Source organism: Mytilus galloprovincialis, chromosome 7, assembly GCF_965363235.1.
Source record: "Mytilus galloprovincialis chromosome 7, xbMytGall1.hap1.1, whole genome shotgun sequence".
In the NCBI taxonomy this organism is placed as follows: Eukaryota; Metazoa; Mollusca; class Bivalvia; order Mytilida; family Mytilidae; genus Mytilus; species Mytilus galloprovincialis.
Genome location: NC_134844.1, coordinates 94,303,810 through 94,329,070, shown reverse-complemented (window position 1 = coordinate 94,329,070; position 25,261 = coordinate 94,303,810). Strand labels below are relative to the sequence as shown.

Sequence of the window (25,261 nt, the reverse complement as noted above, 5' to 3'; positions counted from 1 at the left end):
CAGTTCACGATGAAACCCTTTCTATGCTAAAAAGTAAAAACTAATCAAAAACTATCCATTGATTGACACAGATGCATAGTCTGTCATGTATTTACTACATAGAAACTATGTAGTTAAACACTTAAATGAAGATACAGTTGTATTGCCGCAGTGGGAAAACGAAAAGTTGAAGTTTACAGAATCCACACAAAAAATAACAAATGAATTTACCGTTATACCGGACAACAGAGAAATACATTAAACCACAAATCAAATTCGGAACACGCTTAAATAACCCGCGATTCTGTTTTTATCCCCAACATCTATCAGATAGTTACAATATATATATATATAAAAAGTTCATATTCAAAGTTATAATTGTAAAATTATAGAGAATTAATGTATTTAATGATAAACAATGTATAATGACAAATAATATATAAACTAACAAAATTATAAAAATACTACCTGAAGATACCCTGGTCTTAAGGTACTAACAAACAGGGATCTTTACTGAAATAGCTGTACCAGTGAAGAAATCTGTTAACAGCATGTGATATATTGTTGTTGAATAAAAAAAAAAAAAAAAGTTTACAGAAGACTGGTCGATGAATATGAAAAAAATGAAAACATCCCATTTGAAAATACAAATATCATTAGAGTTGCTATAAATATTTCAAAGGTAAGCACAACCTATCATCTTCTGTTTTGTCTGTACAAAGACTTTGTACTACATGTACCAATTCTACCGACCAGTCTCTTCTCATATATATCAACGAGGGCAGAAGATCTACAACTCATTCTGATTTGTCTCGGTTTGTTTATTTTGCAAATGTATAAAGCCTATAAGCAAGTTACACAACTTCATAAAAGAGGGACGAAAGATACCAAAGGGACAGTCAAACTCATAAATCTAAAACAAACTGACAACGCCATGGCTAAAAATAAAAAAGACAAACAGAAAAACAATAGTACACACGACACAACATAGAAAACTAAAGAATAAACAACACGAACCCCACCAAAAACTAGGGGTGATCTCAGGTGTATCCTCTAAGGAGCAAACTCAAGCTGTATTGAGTGTTACTACATATATCTCCTACAATGATCTGATTTACAAAATAACTTATGATAATTTTATTATTAAATCTTTATACCATCGAGCTTGCATCGCTAAATATTTGCTACAAAATTTGAAATCAGAAAGTAAAGAGCTATGTAATTCTGAACATAAAACAGCTTTTACTAACATTTCGACGATTAAAGATGACGTGCCTGTACACAAGGAAGTATTATGGTTAACAACTTTAATTACTTGATCAGTTAACCGGGCTTAATTTCTGCCCGAAGATCGCCGCCGAGAAAACTACACAACATATTATCAGCTTCAACAAAAACTAAAATTATATGGTCAATTTATAGTTACATGTATACAGCCTCAACAAAGCCAAGGTACATCCAATATTGTATACAGTAGCTCTATAATTTTGTCTTATGCCGTTATGACGGAAAATTACCCCTTTAAAATGACTGTGATATACAGTCTGTCAAATTTAAAGATCTGAGCAGTGACTGCGAAACTGGCTGCAATCACTTGATGCAGCTACTTGTATTTTACGGAAGCAAATATAGGGTAAAGTTGTAATCCAATCAGATGAATATCCATTATCTAAAAAAATGTCACTAGATTATTCAATTGCAATTATGCCACCTGCTTTAAAAACATTTCTGTATTGTCTTTTGGATGATGGCGCATCTGCGGCAGTTAATAAAGCGTACGATATTCCTATTGACAAAGTTCTTATGGCTTTAGTAGAATGTATATAATCTATATAAAAAAAAAAAATCTTTTTCATTTAGGTTTATCATTACAAATGCACCGTATTTATGGACACACCTTTGATAATTATTAACAAGTTGACAGATCAGGAGATTAGAAAAATTGAAAATGGGGTATACATTCTACATGGCATTATTTTTCTTCTGGGGGTCAAAATTTTATCAAAGACAATGTCGACCTACATGTAACTACAGAAACAATAAAAGTTCTCCGTATGACTTTGGTTGGCTAAAAGGCAACATCGGTCCGGTATGATGTCATCCAACTTTCTACATGATTTGATCTGTTTACGCATTGGTTTAGGTATAGGGGGAGGGTTGAGATTTCCAAAAACATGTTAAACCCGCCGCAATTTTGTGCCTGTCCCAAGTCAGGAGCCTCTGGCCTTTCTTAGTTTTGTATGATTTTTTATTTCAATTTCTTGAGTATATTTCGAAGCTTAGTATGATGTCCATTATCATTTCAAGCAAGTACATTTTTGTTTAGGGGCCTGCTGAAAAACGCCTCCGTTTCTTGCTGCATTGATGACCCATTGGTGGTCTTCGGTCGTTGCCTGCTTTTTGAACGGGTTGGTGTCTCTTTGACAAATCCCTCATGTACATTCCCAAACATTAATTCAATCTGTATATAGTAGATCTTGTGTCCGCTTTGAGCAAAACCTCTGCTGTACTGATATATGCCCATGCCAAGGAAGTTGTCTTTGTATGGATATGTTGACCGATAAGAATGATGAGATTACAAGTTAAAATGAAGCTATAATATTCCGATATCGCAATATTCCGACACCTAAATGGTCCAACATCCCATTGGTCCGACGTTTTGATCATTTAGGTTATACGCTAACGGGATTTTAACATAAGAAAGCCAAATAAAAGGTTCAATATTAGGATAACCTTGTCCTCCGTTTAAAGCCTTGAAACAAGATATAAAAAAGTAATACTTAGTGACAAAGTAGCCGAACGTCATCACTAGCGTAATTTAAAAAAAGTACAAACTACTTTGTCAAGTGTTGTTTGATTAATTAGATATCTCAAGATACACGGCGGCCGACTAAAGTAAAATCAAACACAGTTTGACGTACAATGAGTGATCATATTTTCCTTGTGATGTTTTATATTAAAATTGTCAATTTGTTGATATAAATATACTAGTAGCACTTTACTCATTTTAGTAATGTTAGTTAGTACTCTTATCATATCTGATTAAGTGATGTAAATGAAATGATCCAGACTCAACATATTGCATAACAATAATAAAAAAAATCTGCCCTATGGTTGTCTGATCTTGAAGCGGTTGGCAGGCTTTCAAACTAACAGGAGACCATACGCTTCCTCAATTTTAATGTACAGCTCTTCATGGGACTTTTCTGAACAATTAAAAATACGTCATATGTTATATTTTCCCCTTGCTTCAAATATATTGTTTCTGATTATTTATATCAAATTTGCAGATATATGTTTGTTAATACGTGCAATCAAATGATATGGAGGTATTATAAGATTTAGATAATGCAAGGGAGACTACAGATACATTTGTATGACTTAATAGTTAATTTTCAAAGACTCCGAGAGAAAACGTTACATAACATGCGTTACCGTTAAAATCAACCAAAATTAATTAATACTATGATAGAAATATATTTTCCCAACAGTAATACAGCATTCCTATAAAAATATTTCGTTTTTGCATTTGTTTTGACTCGATTTTTCTACTGGAAGTATCCGTGAATTGAAATTGCACCCATGACCTTTGACCTCGATTTAAAAAAAAATGCACCATAATTTCTTTTGACGACCGGGATATTTAGAAAGTACACATTCTTAGCTTTCCATTGATATATGATTTAGCCGTGTGTTAGGTAGGACCATTAAAAATGTAAATTTGGCTGTCATATCACTCGCCTATTACATGACAGGACTAAAATACAAATAATTGGGAGAAAATATAGGACAGAGAAACAAACGCATAATAGCCAACAAAAGGTACCAGGTTGAAATTTAATAAGCCAGACGTGCGCCACGTCCACACAAGACTGACCAGCGACGCTCAGATGAAAAAAGTTTGAAAGCCAAAAGAAGTATAAATTATAATTGGTTGAATAAGTCGCTACACTAAGGTTTATCAATATCCATGTATAGAAAGCCAACGTGATATTTGTCGCAAAGTTTTGAAATATTTGTTTTCAATGTTCAAAACTTCGCAATTGATTTGGTAAACCCAACATTGTGACTCAAGCGTCCCGGTGAGTATTACATAAGCGCTTGCGATCGTCTTGAGAACTAAAGTACAGCATTTTTTGTTATGATATTGTAATTATTATGTTTATTTATGTTGGCCTAATTTGTGTTGTATGGCCTGATAGTTGTTTACCAAATAATCTTATAACTGTGCAGTTTAGGAATCACTGGAACAATCACAGAATGATTGGAACTTTCTAGAATGATCCTTATAAAAGATGCGTAATTTAAACTTCTACGTTATTCCAGAAACTTCCGTTGTAACTTTCCAGGATTTTCCACAATGTTCCATTATAGAGTGTTCTAGAATTTTCCATGACAACACTATATATACAGACACTAAAGTTAAACTCTCATAATTAAACTTGGACATAGACATTGATAGACATTAGTATTCACAGCATTTGGATTGACACTTTTATTCTACAAACAACATCATACTGGATTGTGACATTAGTAGTGAACGTAATATTCAAATTGGATTCCGAAAGATTTCCGGATACAGATAAAGATAACAGATTGGACTCATATTTTGACAGTTAAGTTAACAGTAATATTTGTGTAATACCTTTTTGTAAACTTTTGTATATTAAATATTGTTAAATTTTACTATTGATTTGTGTCTTTTGTTGGCTACAATTTAAAGGCGATTTCTGGCCGTAACATTTTTAACTTCCATCTTATATGCCGACCAAAATATTCAAATTTTGCAAACTCAAAACTATCGGGATAACGTTAAAGATGGAAAAAAATTGTTTTTATGTTAAAAAAGTATAGCAAAAAAAAACCGAACCCGTAAATCTCCAGGGCAAATTAAAAATCGGGGGAAGTCCATAACAACTAACTACAACTAACTACATCCAACACTTTCAACCAAGGAAACAAATATAAAAACAACTGCCATATATTGACTTTGAATAGGCAGTTTTAAAAGAAACTTGTGGGTCAAACCGGGTGTTACACTAAACCTCCCATAATTTTATACGTCTTCATTTCAATTTCCATTTAGTTAAACCGAGCTTTAATTCATTACCGTATGTAGCTTCTTGTGGTGGTGAGTACATTTTGATCCTGCTCAATAATTTATGTATATATATTTATATATGATGCTTTTGTTCCCTTGTGTTTATTACTTGTGATTCAGCTTATAAGTTGACTGTGTAGGTTATTTGTATTGTATTGTGTGCTTTTCTTTTGCAACATGTGAGCCAGACACTTAAAGGAAGAGGTTTTTCTGTGCAGTTACAATCGGTTAACACCGTCAAAATGTCTGCCTGTACCAAGTCAAGCTATCTACCATATATTTTGTTCGATACTTGTTTGTTTGTGTTTGTGCGGTTTTTTTTATTTTTTAAATTGTTACACGATGATGACTGATATTTTGACTATTTTATTTATTGTGTCTGTTTAGTGAACGCATTATTGTAAATATAGCGGAATTTGATGAGACTGTCATCAAAGTGAGAGGGTTAGCGCTATAAAACCAGGTTTAATCCACCATTTTCTACATGTGAAAATGCCTGTACCAAGTCAGTAATATGACAGTTCTTGTCCATTCGTTTTTGATGCGTTTTGTTATTTGATTTTGCCATGTGATTATGGACTTTCCGAATTGGTTTTCCTCTAAGTTCAGTATTTTTGTGATTTTACTTTTTTCAAGGAGGAGTCACATGTTGGTGGCTGATCTGGTCTATTGTATTGGTAAATATTTTGAATATGATTAAACGCATCTTTAAAGGAATTATTTGGTGAATAAACTGGACAAAGTCACTCACAAACGTATCATAAAAGTAATTAAAAAGGGCGTTTAATCCTTGTAATTCGTTAAAATTGAAAAAAAAGGGAATATATTTTTCTACACTCGTTACCTCTATCGATCACGCGTAAACTGTATATGTATGTCTTCGAATAGGCCTGGCGCATGAATATATTTGTTGGTTAACGCAAAAACATGTACTCAATGAAAGGTGTAGGTCCGGTAAGGGCCGATTTTGGCCTCAAATTCCAGATTAGTCTGACGAAAGATTTTGGACACTTTTCAAACACTTAAGTGGCTATTTCAGTTGATTCAATCATTTGATGTGAAAGATTTTAACGGATTAAGTCATAAAAAAACGCTCCGATTCAAGCTTAAAAATGAAAAATCTATTAATTATGCCAAAAAATGTCACTTTTCAGATGGTTTTTGTCAAAAATGAAAGTGGCCGCATCCGTGTTCATTCTCAACCTTTATATATGATATGAAGTATCATCAAATACAACTTACATTTCAATATTATGAATGAACACGGATGCGGCCACTTTCATTTAAGACGGAAACAGTCTTAAATCTAACTAAAATGCCAAAATTGTGAAGATTTCAGTAGTTTAGTATGACTAAACGATGCTAGTACCTGATATATATGCATTGTATTGTCAAAAACAGCCCATAATTATGTAGCAGAAGCATTCTACTTACCAATCAATAATTAAAAGTTAAAAATTTAACAATTTTGTAAAAATACTATATTTTGGGGCCAAAAAGGGGTCTTACTGAACCTACTCCTTTCTAAACAAATAAAACCAGCAAACACTTTTATTATCATTCAAACGAATGATTTTGTGTTTATCATTTTATTTAACGTGAAAATAAATTTTGTTCACGTCTGTGTTATAATAGCTGTCATCTTGGTTACATTGGTTACTAAAAGAAGTTCGGTCAACATCGTCTATCGAAAAATAACAAACGTCAAGATCAACTACCAGAATTCCTCTCGATCAATAATATCAACGTATTCCCTAATATGCAAGTCATAGAAGAATTATTATACTATAAACATATGGATGGGGTGACCTTAATTTCTGTATTCTTTAATTCTGGATGTCATGTATCGCCATTCTTTGGTTTTTTGCCCATTATTCTCTAGCCTTGCAGTTTAACACCCCATCATTCTCTATGTTATACTTGTTTGTCCTATTTTTCTCTATTCATAATTTGTTGAGGTAAGTTGTCAGTAGATATGACCAACTTTTCTCTATTTATTATATATCAAGACGCTGAATAATGATTTTACAGTTAGTTTAACGATTATTTTTATTTAGAAATGTCTCAGTGAGTCTTCACAACGCACACCAGGTGTATATAATGTTTATTATTTTATATGTGAAGTCGCCAAACTTGTATCTATATAACAAAAGCAGGTGGTGTAGGCATTTTCTGCCTGTAAAAAGAAAAAAAAAGAAATAAGAGCTGAAGATTGTCTTTTTAATATATTTTTACACAATATACAATACAAAATTTTGTAAAAAAAAAAAACTCATAATATCAAATTTAATTGGCAAACAAATAAAATATAGCACAAGTGTTGTAAACCAAACAACTCCAGAACAATAAGATTTTTAACATGTTTAAGTATTTAGCATGTAAACTATGGCACGAGAAAATCCTTAATAATGATAGATGTATTATACATAAATCCGTATATATTGTTTGATTACCTACATATATACATGATTTACCTTGACGCAAAAAGTAAAATAACAAAAATACCAAATGACTGTGAAAATAACTGTCATATTGCTGACTTGGTGCCACAACATTCAATTCAAAACGGAAAGACTGTTATAAAAGGTCAAAATCAAACAAACGATAGGTCAACTGTAATAACCCTGACTTGATACAGGCATTTCCTTATGACGAAAATGGTAGATTAAACCTGAATATATTTGCACAAATTTCATACAATCTGACAAAAGTATTAAATAATACCATAGACACCTTTCGACATTTAAAAAACATTTAACATATATTCAACAATCTTGTGCTTTTATAATAGTTATCAAAGGTACCAGGATTATAATTTAATACGCCAGATGCGCGTTTCGTCTACATAAGACTGATCAGTGACGCTCAGATCAAAATAGTTATAAAGACAAACAAGTACAAAGTTGAAGAGCATTGATCACCCAAAATTCATCAAAAATTTGTGCAAAATACGGCTGTTCCAGGTTTGTTGAAGGATTCTTTACCAAAGTCAATAGCGTGTATGCGTGTATCTCAGTGATTGTTGTTGGTTGCCTTTGATTGTTTTAATTCTTCGTTTAATGTTTTGTACAACATCAGGATGTTGGTTTTTATTGGAAAATGTTATATTGTAAATAAGTTTCTTTGTTGAAACACACCCATGTCCTTTGTCATTTTTGAATACATGAAACTGATTTTTGTAAAAAACATTAACCGAAAAAATAAATACAATCAAAGGCAACCAACGACTGAATCAATAATCTTTTTAATGACTGTTATTACTTCATTTATTTCACTTGACTGGGCGGAGTTAAAACGGTTCGCTCATCATTGATCAGTCCATCTTCTGATAGGTGTTTTGGGAGAAACTCATCAAGGAAGTGTCCAGTTATGGTCGTTGTTACCTTGTAATTCGTTTGGTGACACTGATAGGTGATTAGAAATCAATGATTATTATAACGGAAATCATCCTTATCACAAACATCTTCAAATAGACTGTCCTTATGCAAATAAAAATGTAAGCTCCGCCAAGTCAGTTGGTAATACTCTATAAATAAATAAGCTAATACAAAAAACGCAATTACAAAAATTACAAACTACAAGATAAATTCTGACAAATTAAAAGGTTCCAATGTTTAAACCAATAGAAGAGGCTCCCACAGGGTAACCCCCTCAGGTCGCAAGGTCGCTTTTAAATTCGTCGAGAGGTCGTTTTTAAGGGAAGTGTACAGGTCGCAGGTCGTTTTTTTCCCAACACAGAGAACGAAAGTCGGTCGGACGTCGTTTTTTCCAAATTTTAAAGGTCGCGGGTCGTTTTTAGAAGGCCCTCATGTCGGAAGTCGCCTCTAAAAAGCCCATAGGTCGCAGGTCGTTTTTGACCCTGCGGAAGCCTCATAGAATACGTGTGCAAAAATTGATTGTCATATTGCTGCCCTTGTACACAACATTCAAGGCAAACACACTGTGTGTTTATTAAATCTAAGGTGACAGTAACACATTACAACAAATAAAACAATGTTTAAAGTAAAATGACAACTTATTAATAGGGTTACTATTCAATTTTTCTTTACTGGTCGATGTTCCAAAAGGAGATTATTACAGCCCTACAAAATAAAAAAGAGTAACAGTGCAAACTTTATATTGTCAGGATTGTCTGCCTGACCCATAATTTGATATGGATACCGTTTTTAGCAATATCATAGTACTTTGCTTACAATATAATTGTGTATATTAAGACTATATCGTGTGCAACAATATATGCTTTGCATTAATACCTATAGCCCAGTCAATCTAGCATAAATTTGACCCTAACCCGAAAGTAATTGCAACAGAAGTTTTTTTAGAATTAATCTGTAGCATTATACCCCAAATATACACAGAAAAAAGTCCCATAAAATCTAACTTGAGGAAGACTAAAAATTTACCATTTAAAATTCCTATGGAGACTTGCATTAAAAAGGGAGATAACTCTGGCAAAAAAGGCAGAAATATCAATAAAAATTGATACAAAATTATAACTTTACTGCTTCTATTCATCAGTATGTATTGATTCGATCTTGATTTTTTAGCGGTCTTTAGAGTATAACAATCAACTCTAAAGGTGTTTTCATATCAAGCTATAATCTAGATTTCTTAATTCATTAATTGACCATTTATTGAATTTTTCAACATGTCAAGGTAAAGAATCTCAAAATTTAATCAAACTAATTAATCATGTATCCTTCTTTTTTGTGGTTTCTTTAGATAAGTAAGTTGCTGAAAAAATATAATATACAGGTATAAACAATACCAAACTTTCACATTATTTGTTCTAAAGCTTCAAATTTGCAATTTCTTTAATTAAAAATGCATGAATAAAATAAAACTACCCATAACACTTCGGTTTTGTACATTTCATGAGCAGAAGATTATATAATTTAGTCAAATACAAATTTATAACCCCATCAAAGTATCATACTTTACATGAATTTCAAGAAAAACTGACAAAAAAGACTCATCTTTGCAAGAGTTATCTCCCCTTCCAATGTTAATTTCCATAGGAAATTAAAAATGCTGATTTTGAGTTTTCCTCAAATTAGATTTTATGGGACTTTTTGCTGTGTATATAAAGGGCATAATGCTATAGATTAGAACTAAAACATTTTTCTGTTGCAATTAGTTTGAGGTTAAATCTTAGATTGACTGGACTACTTGCAATTGTTTCTTTTTATCGTTTATATCATCAAATCGTAATAAAAGAGATGAGAATATACCGCTAGGCAGTTAAACAAAAGATCGAAACAAAAACGAAAAGGCAAACAGCATTCACAAACATTCACTACATAGACAACTGCATACTGAAGAACATGAATCCCTCAGCGTTTAATTATCTTCCGCCACCGTCAAATGATCCCGCCATTGTCAAAATTTATTTTTGTTTCTCTATCTGCCATTATTTTATTAGCAATTTTAATCATAAGCAAGGCCCTTCGCTCTAAGTTTCTTAGTATATACCTTTTTATAGACATAGCATGATATTGCATAACCCTTAAATTTTTTGTATTATAATTCAAAAAGGGTCCTCCTTACTACTTGGTTAAAGCCTTCAGGATGTACTATATTTTCAAACACATGCCACCAGTCTTTTTCGAGTTTCAGATTCTGAAATTAACTATTTTAAGTAATTAGGCCTTGACATTCGTGTAATTAATATTGCAAGTAAAAGAAATTCGACCTTTTTTGTAACAAACTTTTGTATCCTATTTGATGTTAACAAATATTTCCTTTCATTCTCGATCTTCCTTCAAAATTGATTTGTACTCATAATAGACTAGTACATACTTATTGTTTTCTTCAATATTTCACATTTAAATAACCGAAATTGCTATCCTACCGGGGCATTTGAGAACACTCGACGTTTTACCTTTTATTAGCAGGAACTACTTACCCTACCGAAGCATTTGAGAAAACTCCATTTTTAAATGTCAATCAACAGGAATTGATATCCTCACCGTTGCACATCAGAACACTCCACGTTTTGCATTGTAGCAACAAGAAGTGTTTATCTTATTCTTATTTGTGTTACACTTGTGTCATATTAAATACAGACAGGTGAAAAATAATGTCTATTCTGAAAGTATATAACAAAAAGTATAACAAAAATACTAAACTCCATCGTGAATTGGCCTTTTCAGAATCTAAAGAATCATGGGTAATTTCATTGTTCGTACCCCAAAATGAAAATAACGTCACGTCATTGGTTAAATTTCCATTGTTTATGACATTTTTAACCAATCACGACGTTTTGGTTTACACTTTTGAAAATATTACCCAGGATGCATTAGATTCTGAAACGGCGAATTCAAAAAGGGGAAGTTCATATCAACTGACAAAATCAAAAGTGACCAATCAGATAAAAGATCCAGATATAATAAATGTGATATCACACAATATTTATATGCATTGTATTAACATAACCTCTTCCTACCTGTTCTTTACCAGTGTTGTTGTCCTTGTTCAAAATGGCTGAAGTCCTGCAAGATAAACAAAAATAAAGTACGAGGGTCGGAATCCAGGGGTCATAACATCTGTACGCTTAAAGATTTTTTTCAATTTTTGTATATCCTTTATTTTTTATGTCCATTTTCCATTATTGTAAAAATATCTCGTATTCGGTAAAATTCTAATGAAAAAGATTTTACTATTAAATTCATGTTAATGTATCATTTCTTTATTTTATATATACATGTACGTTGTTCATCTCTGTAACCAGAATTGTATTACACCATTAATTTTATTTTCCACAATTGTTCTTGCACTTAATTATTGTGCACTCCATCATTCTCTATTCTCTATTTTTTGGTACTCATTTTTCTCTTTTCATTATATTTTTGCCATTATTCTCTGTAAACCCCATCCCGACCCTCATAGACCCGAATTTGTTCTCTCTGAATCGATTTATGACTTTTGAACAGCGGTTTATCACTGTTGCCTTTATATATCCAGCTGTCACTGGGGAAAAGTTCCATCTGAAAGATTTACCTCCTTGTGTAACATAATATAAAGCACATAACGCAGTTGTCTTTTAAAAAGCATGTACAACAACGAAAATTATAAAGCTATAAACCAATTTTATATATACGTCACAATGTGCAAAGGACTAAAGACGAGATCAGCGTTCAGATGAAGTTTTATGGTGAAATATCATTAGCTCGTATTAATATTCAAAAGCAACGTTTTGTTAACTTTGTATTAGAATTCAAAAATAGGCTTGACCTAAATAGAAATTATTTTGACTGCAAATGTCCGTTTACATTTTCAGGCTACACATCGCTAGGTCACCGCAATATGGAATTACGTAAGCCAAACTTCAATACAGTATATGTAACTTCCGTGATACTTTCAATAGCATCTCTATTTGTATATCGACTTACGATTAACATTATTGCCCCAAGCAGGACTGCTTTGATTTTTACATCAATATCTTGTGGAACTGTGTAAAATTTAAAAAAGAAACATTTATTGTATATATGTTGTTTTAAACGTGAACCAAATAATATAGGTTGATTACTTTATTTATTTATTTATTTATTTAAGGTGGTACCTAACACTACAGGGAGGTAACTCTGTAAAATCAGCTAAATGTTTTAATTACGTTGTGTTAAAAAGGGAATATTAAGCTTCTCGATGATCAAAATAAGTGTTTGTCAAACTGCTATATAACCAGTGTAATTTTCCTGATAAAACGGTTGGTTCAAATATTTTGAAATTTTTATGTTTTTGTTAAAGGGTCAAAGTAAATACTTTGTCAAAATTTTATGAAAATTAAACGAGCCAAATTAATTTTTTAAATTAGTGAAAGTGTTGGGTACCACCTTGAAAATGAAATGCACATTTATACCCCGAGGGGTTGAAGGCATTAAAACAATACAATACCATAATAGTATACAAATCTCAAACTTAATGTTGAAAACATCATATATAGCAGTAGTAAAACAGAAATAGTGTGTATTTACTCTCCTCAGTCATGCAGTGACTAAAAAGTAAAATATCAAAAATACCGAACATCGAAGATAATTCTATAAAACAGAAAGTCCTTTCTCAAATGGCAAAATTAAAAGCCCAAACACATCAAACGAGTGGATAACAACTGTCCTTATCTTGACTTAGTATGGCCATTTTCTAATGTAGGTAATGGTGGGCAAAACCTGATTTTATAGCTCTCACTTGTGTGACAGTTGCATGAAATTCCTTCATGCTGACAACGATATGTCTTCAACCCTACCAATCGGAGAGACTCGGGTAAATCCGATACTCTTCTTGATAAAGGTACGAAATCGACCGAGTTGTCACGAATTAAACTCTCCACAAGAGAACAAATGATACAGTAATTAATAACTTTAGGTCACCGTAGACCTTCAAAAATGAGCAAATCCCATACCGCATAGTCAACTATTATAAAGGCCCCCAAATGACAAATGTGAAACGATTCAAACAAGAAAATTATCGGCTTAATTTATATACAAAAAAATGAACGAAAAACAAATATGTAGTACATCAATATACGACAACCACTGAATTACAGGCTCCTCACTATGGACAGCCACAAACATACAGGATGTGGCGGGGTTAAACATGTTAGAGGGTCCTATTTTGTGGCGATATTAACGATCTCAAAACGTACAAAATACACACATCACAAAACTACAGGTATCTTTAGACTTACAATTTGATAAAAAAAAATCATCAATATTTTCTTCATAACCACATGACTGTACGTATATGAATAAAGTGCAATACTGGGATAAGCCATCAATCTTACAACAAAATATAAGATTAAGGAGGTAGACCTAGGTTAAGGGAAATAACTCTTAAAATCATCAGTACGTTTGTGTCAACCATTTTCAAAAACATATTCTAAGTTTCTAGGTTACATAGATTATTTTCAATCTGTTTCAGGTAAATGCTTAAAATACATTGATGAACTTGACTTTTACAAACGCTTGACTGATTTAAAGAGTTATCTCCCTGAACCAAGGTCTACCCCCTTAAATTAGTTGTGAATAGATACAAAGAACTAATAAGATACATACTTACACTTTGAACCGAACGTATCAGCATCACCGAAATAATTTTCGATACCAAGATTTTTGCTGATTACCCCTACTTCCTCTGTATTGTCTGCTGACACTATCTGTAAGAAAATACGTTTCTTGACGTGCGTAACTATATCGGAAATATATATTTGATTTTTATGTGGGGCTACGATGAAATTAGGGAGAAAAGGCAGGACAGGAGTTTTGAGTAAAATAAGCAGGATGAGACACTTTGCAAAACAAAGGCAGGATGACAATGTCTGTGAAATGTCAGGATAAACTAAACATAAGGCAGGACAAGATTTTTCAATTTCAACGAACGGTCTAAACTATATAAAAATGAGATACGAGAAACACTTATGAACCCCATCAACAAACGACAACTACTGAAGGTCTGATTCCTGACTTAGGACAGGTGCAAACAAATTCAGCAGGTTTAAACGTTTTAATAGGTACCAACCATCAGAAATACCAATTGAAATGGTTGAGTAGGAACTTCTCCCTCTTCACAATGTTTCAATGTTTTAGAATCTATAAATATTCAAGAAACAAAAAGTTAAAAACTGCCAAACGCCTGTTTAAATACGCTCTTTTTTAATACAGTGTACCATTATGTTAAAATTAAAAGAAATGCAGCGTATTCGTCAATGACAACAAATTTAACCGTTGCAAAATAAAGGTTAAAGTCCAATATAGAGATCTATACCAAACACATAAAAATAAAAAAAGATAACCTTAAAAACAGGTCTGTTCTGATCTTTATAGAATTACCAGTAAAGGTAGCTACCATTTGATTTTTATGGGGGGGGGGGGGCTAGGATGAAATTTGAAAAAAATAGGCAGGACAGGAGTTTTGAGTAAAAAAAAAAGGCAGGATGAGACACTTGCTAAAAAAAAAAGTCAGGATAAACTTAAAAAAAAAGGCAGGACCGAACAGAGTGAAAAATAAAAGGCAGGACAGAGATTACAGCTAAAAAAAATGCAGGACAAAAAATTTCATCCTAGCCCCCCCCCCCCCCCCCCCCCCCCCATAAAAATCAAATGGTAGCTCCCTAAAAGAGAGAAAAAACTTTCATAGCCATATATAAGGGTCTGGATTGGATTTTCAGAATTGAGAATGATGAGACATATTTGCGAAAAACTGAACCCCCCAAAAAAGGCACTGCAAAAAATAGGGCGAACAAGGAAAACTGAATGGCCTTAACAAATGATGGACCCTTCTCCAGACCCTAACATGCCACATGTAGAGTAGGATCTGCTTATCCTTCCGGAGCATCTAATATCACCTCTAGTTTTTGGTGGGGTTCGTGTTGCTTATTCTTAGGGTGCAATCAACAGTTTTTTTCTATGACGTCACATTTTGAGGGACCATGCATAAGTGACCCTTAGTGGTGGACTGATTAATAAAGATACTTGTATAAAACTAGATATCACTGGAATCAGAATGTTCTCTAGTTTATAATGAAATAAAAATAATGTGTACTTTTAATATATTAAAAATATTCCATGCAATGAACATGGGGGAAAAAAGGTCTAATTTGAACAAAAAAAACTTGAAACCAGGTCATGTGCACACCCATGAAGACATGATCCATGCACATTTTACATAATCAAAACTGTATGAAATTTGTAGGTTTTTACCTGGCCTTTCAAAAAAATCTTGTTTCAGGGTACGGTTTCCTGCTCCAAAAAGAGCTACAGTGGCCGCAAATAAGTTTTCAATTTTCACTGCCAAAAAAACAGGTTGTTTACAGTGTTGTCTCCCCTCAAAACATGTAAAGTTAATATAATTTTAAAAATTATTTCAATCATTCAACCTGTTTTAATTCAAAGCTAATTAACTAATTTTTACAATCAAATACAAAAAACATGATACTTTTTCACCAATTGAGTAAATAAACAGAGGTTTCCCTCCATGGTTATTTTTAGTCGGGGAATAACCCCTAGTTTTTTATACGAAACTGTTTATAGCACCCTTATGTTTTATATGTTTTGTGATGTCAACTATTGTTTGTCTATTTGTCTATTTCGTTTTTAGCCATGGCGTTGTCAGTTTATTTTCGATTTATGAGTTTGAATGTCCCTCTGGTATCCTTCGTCCCTTTTCAATTATATTCTGGCTTAAGAATTGAAAATAGTTATCAAGCACAGGAGGAATTAATGTAAAAGTGTATATACCGGAAATATAACTCTATTGCAGGGACAGTCACATACACAGCAAGGTCCAGTAATCTTACCGGAAATCTAACTCTATTGCAGGGACAGTCACATACACAGCAAGGTCCAGTAATCTTACCGGAAATCTAACTCTATTGCAGGGACAGTCACATACACAGCAAGGTCCTGCAATCTTACCGGAAATCTAACTCTATTGCAGGGACAGTCACATACACAGCAAGGTCCTGTAATCTTACCGGAAATCTAACTCTATTGCAGGGACAGTCACATACACAGCAAGGTCCAGTAATCTTAACGGAAATCTAACTCTATTACAGGGACAGTCACATACACAGCAAGGTCCAGTAATCTTACCGGAAATCTAACTCTATTGCAGGGACAGTCACATACACAGCAAGGACCAGTAATCTTACCGGAAATCTAACTCTATTGCAGGGACAGTCACATACACAGCAAGGTCCACTAATCTTACCGGAAATCTAATTCTATTGCAGGGACAGTCACATACACAGCAAGGTCCAGTAATCTTACCGGAAATCTAACTTTATTGCAGGAACAGTCACATACACAGCAAGGTCCAGTAATCTTACCGGAAATCTTACTCTATTGTAGGGACAGTCACATACACAGCAGAGTCCAGTAATCTTACCGGAAATCTAAATCTATTGCAGGGACAGTCACATACACAGCAAGGTCCAGTAATCTTACCGGAAATCTAACTCAATTGAAGGGACAGTCACATACACAGCAAGGTCCAGTAATCTTACCGGAAATCTAACTCTATTATAGGGACAGTCACATACACAGCAAGGACCAGTAATCTTACCGGAAATCTAACTCTATTGCAGGGACAGTCACATACACAGCAAGGTCCAGTAATCTTACCGCAAATCTAACTCTATTGCAGGGACAGTCACATACACAGCAAGGACCAGTAATCTTACCGGAAATCTAACTCTATTGCAGGGACAGTCACATACACAGCAAGGTCCAGTAATCTTACCGCAAATCTAACTCTATTGCAGGGACAGTCACATATACAGCAAGGACCAGTAATCTTACCGGAAATCTAACTCTATTGCAGGGACAGTCACATACACAGCAAGGTCCAGTAATCTTATAAACGATGGTATCTTCTGCATCTCTGACTGAATAGCAAGGTCCAGATTTGTCAAACCTGAAAAGAAACAATTTTTTTCCCGATAGAAATTAAATCGTTAGTTATTTTTTTAAAGTTTTCGTCACCAAAATATAGAAGGAGTTTCCATTTGTTTTTAATTCATATCAAATAATTATATGAATCCCATTCTACCTGTTGCATTCATTCGTAATGATTTCTCGTTCTTGCTGTAAAGGATCAACAAACGAAAACAAATGAACTACAGGATCCTGACTTGAGACAGGCACATATGTACACAGGTTGTGGCGAGGTTAAATATGTTAGCGGGATCCAAACCCTCTCTCTGTTACCTAGATGCTCATCGTTCACTTTTTATTTGAAGTGTGATTTCTTTATTTGGCATTTTTAACTTTTTTGGGTTTGAGCGTCACTGATGAGACTTTCGTAGACGAAACGTGCGTCTGGCGTAAATATAACATTTAATCCTGGTATCTAGGATGAGTTTATTCTAAAATAATTACGTGATATCAACTATGAGAGGGACATCTCTGGCTGCGAGAGACCGAGATAACAATGTTATCCGAGGCATAGATTACCTTAGCCGTATTTGGCACAACTTTTTGGAATTTCGGATCCTCAATCAATTCTTCAACTTTGAACTTGTTTGGCTTTATAAATATTTTGATATGAGCGTCACTGATGAGTCTTATGTAGACGAAACGCGCGTCTGACGTACTAAATTATAATCCTGGTACCTTTGATAACTATTATGATGGTGAATGAGTACTTACTCCTGTCGAACGTATCCAATTACTTCCCCGACTGGTGCCTCTACGGTCAGTACTTGACGAAGACTTTCATAATAACCACAGCAACATCCAGCGCAGCATATGAATTCCCTAGAGAAACGCATAACTTCCTTTAAAAGAAAAACAGAAGCAGAAATAAATAAGTTTAACCTGCTATATATAAGAACTAGTTTACCTCAGGAGCATGAAAAAGTTGAATTAGGGTTGAAAGCCTAATACATCTATAATACTAAAATTACGAGGTCCAATTTGTCAGCCGTCATCACGTAAAAACGACGAATCAAAGAATTCAGCTTTATATATAACTAATATAGTACAAAGGTGTAGATTAAAAATTACACCACTCAAGGTCCTTTTGTTTTCCACGTAATTAATATTGCCAATAATTAAGAAGTTCCGGGTCAGGTCCGATACCGATACCAATAGTATATTCACCTGTTACTTATTACCTTATCTGTACGTTCCGCATCTAACAGGTGCACCACCAAACGGTGTATTTAGGATTATGCTATATACACGGATCATAATCACAGGGTTGACACTACTAAATTCAATCATTGTCAAATTGTTACCTATTGTAGTATTTTAATCAGTAAGACTTTCTAAGATAACAATACGAATACTAAAAATCTGGAATAAAATTAAGGTGTATATAGGAACCGTTTTCAATTTGTTAGCGGGCATGACATAAAACAGTGAATCAAAGAATTCAACTAAAAATCTGGAATAAAATTATTAAGGTGTATATAGGAACCGTTTTCAATTTGTTAGCGGGCATGACATAAAACAGTGAATCAAAGAATTCAACTTTATTTATAACTAACATATGACAATGCGGTTGATTAAAAAATACTCCATCCCAGGACCTTTTGTTATCCAAATAATTAATATTACCAATAATTGACAAGTTCCAGTTCGACGGGTTCAAACAGAAAGATTTGAAAGCAGAGAAAACTGTGTATCTTATAATCGGCATGACTTTATCAGATAAAAAATAATACTAAAATAAGGCTTGCGCATAGTTATATACTTTAATTCAGTCACGGTCCCGCCATATCACGGGTGTGTTCTAGTATTTATATATAAATCCTGTCGAACGTATCCAATTACTTCCCCGACTGGTGCCTCTACGGCCAGTACTTGACGAAGACTTTCACAATAACCACAGCAACATCCAGCGTTATATATTGTTCATAAAAAATGTAATTTGAAAGCCATAATAGCGAAATAACTTAGTGATATGCAGATTTTATTCAATACCCCTTTGTTCAAAATTTAATGCTGTATTATATTGAAACATTTAGACATTTGGAACAGCTTTTGCTTAACCTCCCGGAGCATTTTAAGTTTTTGGTGAGGTTCGTATTGCACACTCAGATTTTAGTTTTCTATGTTGTGTTTTGTGTACTGTTGCTTGTACATGTTTCATTCGTCTCAACTCGGCCGATTCCGTACCCTCAAGTAGCGGATTCTACCGAGGATTGCCGAATGGTACATGTTTGTCTTTTCTAAGCTATAACGTTGTCAGTTTATTTTCGACTTATGAGTTTGAATGTCCCTTTAGTATCTTTCGCCGCTCTTTTACACAATTTGCAATACACTTTTTTTTAAATGAGGTCTCATTTTATAACTGAACGTACTCTTTCAGTTTTAACCAGTATTTGTTAAAAGAACAAGTGTGCTTCAGTTATGTACACCTTGTATACTTTCAGTGTGCACAAAGGGTGACAACTTTAAACTTTTGATACATTGTTACTTAGATGGAGAGTTGTCTCATTGACACTCTTTCCGCATCATTCCTCTTATATCAGTTTCTTTTTGTCTCGTATCCATGTGAAAACGTTTTTCCTGGAACTACATCTCCTACTTTATTCAGAATTGAAAGAACCAATCGGCAATCATCGGGTGAATCATTATTCTCCGTCAATCTTAGATGAAGAAACGGAATCGGCCGAGTTGTGACGGACGCACCCTAACGAATCGACAATCCTCGAGTGAATATGCTATTCTCCGTCAATCTTAGATGAAGGTACGGAATCTGCCGGGTTGTGACGAATTGGGAAAGAATGTGCTCTATATACTTACCTGAGATGTATTGTCAAGTACACGAAGATTGAATCCTCGATCTGGTCCTTGTAGTTGTCTATTCCATTTATCTGACTCTAACAATATAAAATTTTATGGCATAGATCTATACTCTAAAAAAAGGTGACTTTTTAATAGAGGTATACTACTATTGCCTTTATTCATATCCGATAAAAACATGTATCCCTATTCAAAAATACAAATTATCACACGTTGACAAGTTGGTCAAATAAAAAAAAAATCTGTGTGTCCCCAGTTTATTACATAAACGAAGTCGATCCGAAACACCTGCTTATTTATAAATGCCACCAGCTGAGCGGAGTAGACATAGCTATCAATTTTCAAATCGCAACGCAGTTCCATGAGAATCGGTGTCTATACATAGAGCTATGAAATAACAAATTTCACCTCGAATAGTCAAATTTGTTTTGAAAACACGGTCATATTTTGTCAAAATCATTCAGATGAATCTAACAGTTAACCTGCCACATTCTTTATGTATGTGCCTGTCCCAAGTCAGGAGCATGTAAATCAGTGGTTTTCGTTTGTTTATGTGTTACATATTTGTTTTTAGTTCATTTTTTGTACATAAATTTGGCCGTTAGTTTTCTCGTTTACATTAGTCGTTGCATGGCCTTTTATGGCTGACTATGCGGTATGGGTTTTGCTCATTATTGAATGCCGTACGGTGACCTATAGTTGTTAATTTTGTTTCAGTTGGTCTATGGTGTAGATTTGTCTCATTGGCAATCAAATCACATCTTTTTATATATGTACTAACAGTAAGATGTGCAACAAATAAAGGCAACAGAAGTAAACCGCTGTTCGAAACTCATAAACCGTATAATAACGTCTCTTCATTAAGCAATAATAGGTGAAACATCGACGGCATGTTATCTATGTTTGATAAACTAGTATCGATGGTAATTTGCTTAATTGTCACTTTTCCCAAAACACGTGCAGAATTTATATTTGTTTCCAGTTATAAATAATTGCCATGAGTAAAGTTTTATCCTGTATAACACATACCACGCATTTGATATAACATTGCATTGCATCGAACTTAAGATAATTAAATGTACCATGACTGGAAGTTAACCTATAAAATTTTTATTCCTGTTTACAAGCTTTAGTAACCATATAACCTTAAGTTTCCAAAATATTTTATAGAGAAACACCAAATAAAAAAAGAACGGTGTAGCGCTTTGAAACACCAATTTATTTTTTTTTATTCAGAAATATTTTTCTGCAATAAAATGCGGGGTGAACTTCCTACAACTGTCAAAGTCAGGGGAATATTTTTGTTCGACCCTTTTTCTTATGAATCCGAATTTGGCGTACAATGAATTGGTGGTCATGCAACCTACAAGTCTTTCTGCTGTTGATCGAGTTTGGTAAATTCAAAGATTTTAATCATCAGTTAAAAATCTATGTTACATATTAGGGATAGGGTCTAAAAGTCACAAACATATTTAATCCGCCAAACTCCCAAAACCAGAAATCTGTAGTCCAGGAGGTGCCGTTGATTGCCTTCTGTCTTAATAGTTTCCTTTTGATAGTATTGATCATCTACATCTAAAATCTGGCTGTTAATAATATTGTCCCGTTAGAATTGTTTCGCGGGAGTTTTGTGTAGAGTTCCAGTTCTATAGAATATATATAAATACTTCTAAGATTATGATATTTGTCCACTCAAAACAGATTTAAGCCGTGGTTTATCAAAAATTGATATTGGTTACAACTGATTGAAAAAGTACATTTATATATCAAGAATTAGAACTATAATACAGACATTTTGTTACCTTCAGACACAAAGTAAACTTGTTCGCTTTGTTTGTTTAGTATTTTGTACTTGTTTGCTTTTTCCCACATTGCTGCAATAGAAAACATCTTTAGTCGAAATAGTCGAACCCACCATGTATTGAGACAAATTAGTAACATGTTTTAACTTGTAAAGAAGCGTAGCAAAATGTCACCACTCCGGGTTCGGAGTTTGGTCCCAAACATGTATGAAATAGTTGGTGGTAAGGGACGACATCAAAAGTTCAATGAAGGATAACAAACTTAATTCACATAGTTTTTTCACCCCCACCCTTAACTTAATTTGGGAAAAATTGATTGACCCATATGGATATATGTAAAAATCAATGTCGGATAACCAAATCTTGCAGCCGTTCAAACCCCCCCCCCCCCCCAAAAAAAAAAAAAAAACCAAACAAACAACAAAACAAACTATTTGAATTAAGTTTTTTATCTTACATTGATCTTTTGGTGTCGTCCCTAAGAAAACAGGGGTCAATGAATCACTTCATCTTTAATGGAAAAATTATATAAATATCATTTATAAAGCAATCACGCTTTGCTCACAAGGATCTGAAAACTCTAGGTTAGATTTGCTATTCTTATAAATTTTATATCAGCCAATCAAACTGCTGCAGACGTGTATCATTACAACAAAATCCGAGTATTCCGAAAGGTCTTAAAAACAGAGATCTCGTGGAATGGGTCGTTATCAGATTCTTGTAGGCGAAGTTTGGACTGGGAGGGAATTTGTAGTATACAGCGTTTTGAGGAAAGGCAATTTAAAGTATAAATATATAAGATGTGGTCGGATTAATTTCCATGGAGACAACTCTCCACAAGAGACCAAATGAAACAGAAATTAACAAATGTAGGTCACCGTACGGCCTTCAACGATGAGTAAAATCTATACCGCATTATCAGCTGTAGATAGATAGATATATATACTTTATTCTCTAAAATCTAAATACAAGTTTACAGAGAAACATACAATTTCAATACAAATATACAATAGTTATAAAGGCCCCGAAATGACAAATAAAAAAGGCATGACCGAATAGAGTGAAAAATAAATAGGCAGGACTAAGATTTCAACTTAAAAAAATCCAACACAATATTTTTTACTCCCTTATGTAAAAAAATAATAAATGAAAAACAAATATGTTTCACAGTAAATAACGACAACCATTGAAATACAGGCTCCTGAAATTTATATTTTTTTGAAATATTCTTATTTATTTGTCTTACTTTCCATCATGTCAATATGTTGTTTGACGAACACTTGATCCAGAGATGTAAGGTACTGCAGTCCGGGGAGTACACCAGGAATGGTCGGCTTTTCTTCTACCCATACTTGTTTCTTTACAATCTGACCAAAAGCTTTTTAAAAAATAAAGAATTTGTGTACGTTCAATATGATTAATTACTTGAATGTAAGAAAAATATGCTTTAACATTTAAGGAATGACGGTAATATTTTTTCTGTCTTTGAAGAATTTCGAAATAACATAAAAAAATTTGGTGCACACTGAATAACACGCGTAGCGGGTTATTTAACAGTGTGCATCACATTTTTAAAGTTATTTCGAATAGACAGACAAAATATTACAGTCATTTCTTATAATTTAATTCTAAATTCCATTTTAAACCGTAGACAACCTTAAAAAAACGTTGATGACGTCACGGTCACATGACTAAATTATGTTATGGTCTGATAACAAAATAACGTCAGCCAATCAGAACACGCGTTACATCCAAAATTAAATTCTTAGAATATCAAGAGGAAATTTCGAACTATAAAACGAATTGTCAAACCATAGCGTAAAACAACAACGGTCTGTTCCTTTTTTTAATACCTTTAGGAAACCTCGTGTTGTATCAGATTAATAATTAATTAGGTGACCTAATTTTCAGAATATCTACATTATTTAATTGACAAATTATTTCATTTGCTGTTGTCCTTAAATGAGTCTTCGGTGGCCGTACATATGGTGCAGGTTGTCTACCTACGGAATTAAAACTATTTTTTACCCATGCGGCTGAAGCCCGTAAGCCCAGGTGCGTTTCCCATATATAGGCACAATCAATGCATCGAAAAATTAGCTCTGATCAATTTATCCATAAGCTGCCCCTGCAGCTCTTAGCTTACCGACAAGAAATCAACCGTTCAAATCAAACGTTCAAATCAACGTTCAAATCAAACGGTCAAACAAGTTTTGGTCTTCACTGTGGCAATAATTTATAATAAAATTGAGAATGGAAATGGGGAATGTGTCAAAGAGACAACAACACGACCAAAGAACAAACAACCGCTAAAGGTCACTAACAGGTCTTCAATGCATCGAGAAATTCCCGCACCCGGAGGCGTTCTTCAGCTGGCCCCTAAACAAACAATTATATATATACTAGTTCAGTGATAATGAACGCCATATTAAACTCCAAATTGTACACAAGAAACTAAAATCAAAAATAATACAAGACTAGCAAAGGCCAGAGGCTCCTGACTTGGGACAGGCGCAAAAATGCGGCGGGCTTAAACATGTTTATGAGACGTCAACCCTCCCCTGATACCTCTAATCAATGTAGAAAAGTAAACGTATAACAATACGCACATTAAAATTCAGTTCAAGAGAAGTCCAAGTCCGATGTCAGAAGATGTAACCAAAGAAAATAAACAAAATGACAATAATACATAAATAACAACAGACTACTAACTGACATGCCAGCTCCAGACTTCAATTAAATTGAGTGGAAGCTTATGTCTTCATTATATGAATATCAAGCACAATCCTTTCCGTTAGGGGTTTAGTATAATACCATCATAATATATACGAGAAGAACATTGCCAGTGTCATGCCAACAAATGGTTTGTAAATGTGTTTGGTTTCGATGCAAAGACCCTATAAGTGAATCAATATTAAAGCCAAAACATGCAATCCCCAACGACCCGACAACAGTACTGCAACCATATCCCTTTCTTATAACTATATTTAAAGGTTTTGTTAGCTCTTGGATGAATACTGACACTTTTGTGCTTTATAAAGAATATTTCCATAAAAGACTGGATGTGAAACACTGGAACGCATAAGAAGCCTGCATGTTGAGCTACATCCACGAAAGATGTCCGATTATTTTCA

The 25,261-nt window shown here is 33.7% G+C and overlaps 1 protein-coding gene across 7 annotated transcripts in view; it reads right to left on the bottom strand.

Moving 5' to 3' along the window:
- Window positions 1-6,750: 6,750 nt before the first annotated feature.
- The window catches only part of LOC143084010 (phospholipid scramblase 1-like), a 30,439-nt gene continuing 11,928 nt past the window's right edge, over window positions 6,751-25,261 (bottom strand). Inside the window, exons 4-12 of one of the 7 annotated variants that reach the window (XR_012980981.1) lie at window positions 23,374-23,505; window positions 22,128-22,199; window positions 20,326-20,402; window positions 18,223-18,350; window positions 17,374-17,488; window positions 14,131-14,231; window positions 12,472-12,530; window positions 11,526-11,571; window positions 7,220-9,162 (exon numbers count right to left, since the gene is read on the bottom strand). Coding sequence is in view for 5 of the 7 variants with exons in the window: in XM_076260418.1 (XP_076116533.1) it covers window positions 9,115-9,162; window positions 12,472-12,530; window positions 14,135-14,231; window positions 17,374-17,488; window positions 18,223-18,350; window positions 20,326-20,402; window positions 22,128-22,199; window positions 23,374-23,505 (728 nt within the window). In the remaining 2 variants the exon portion in view is untranslated. Of the gene's footprint in view, window positions 9,163-11,525; window positions 11,572-12,471; window positions 12,531-14,130; window positions 14,232-17,373; window positions 17,489-18,222; window positions 18,351-20,325; window positions 20,403-22,127; window positions 22,200-23,373; window positions 23,506-25,261 lie in introns of all 7 variants that reach the window. The other 6 variants (XM_076260419.1, XM_076260421.1, XR_012980982.1 and 3 more) reach the window with 6 other exon arrangements.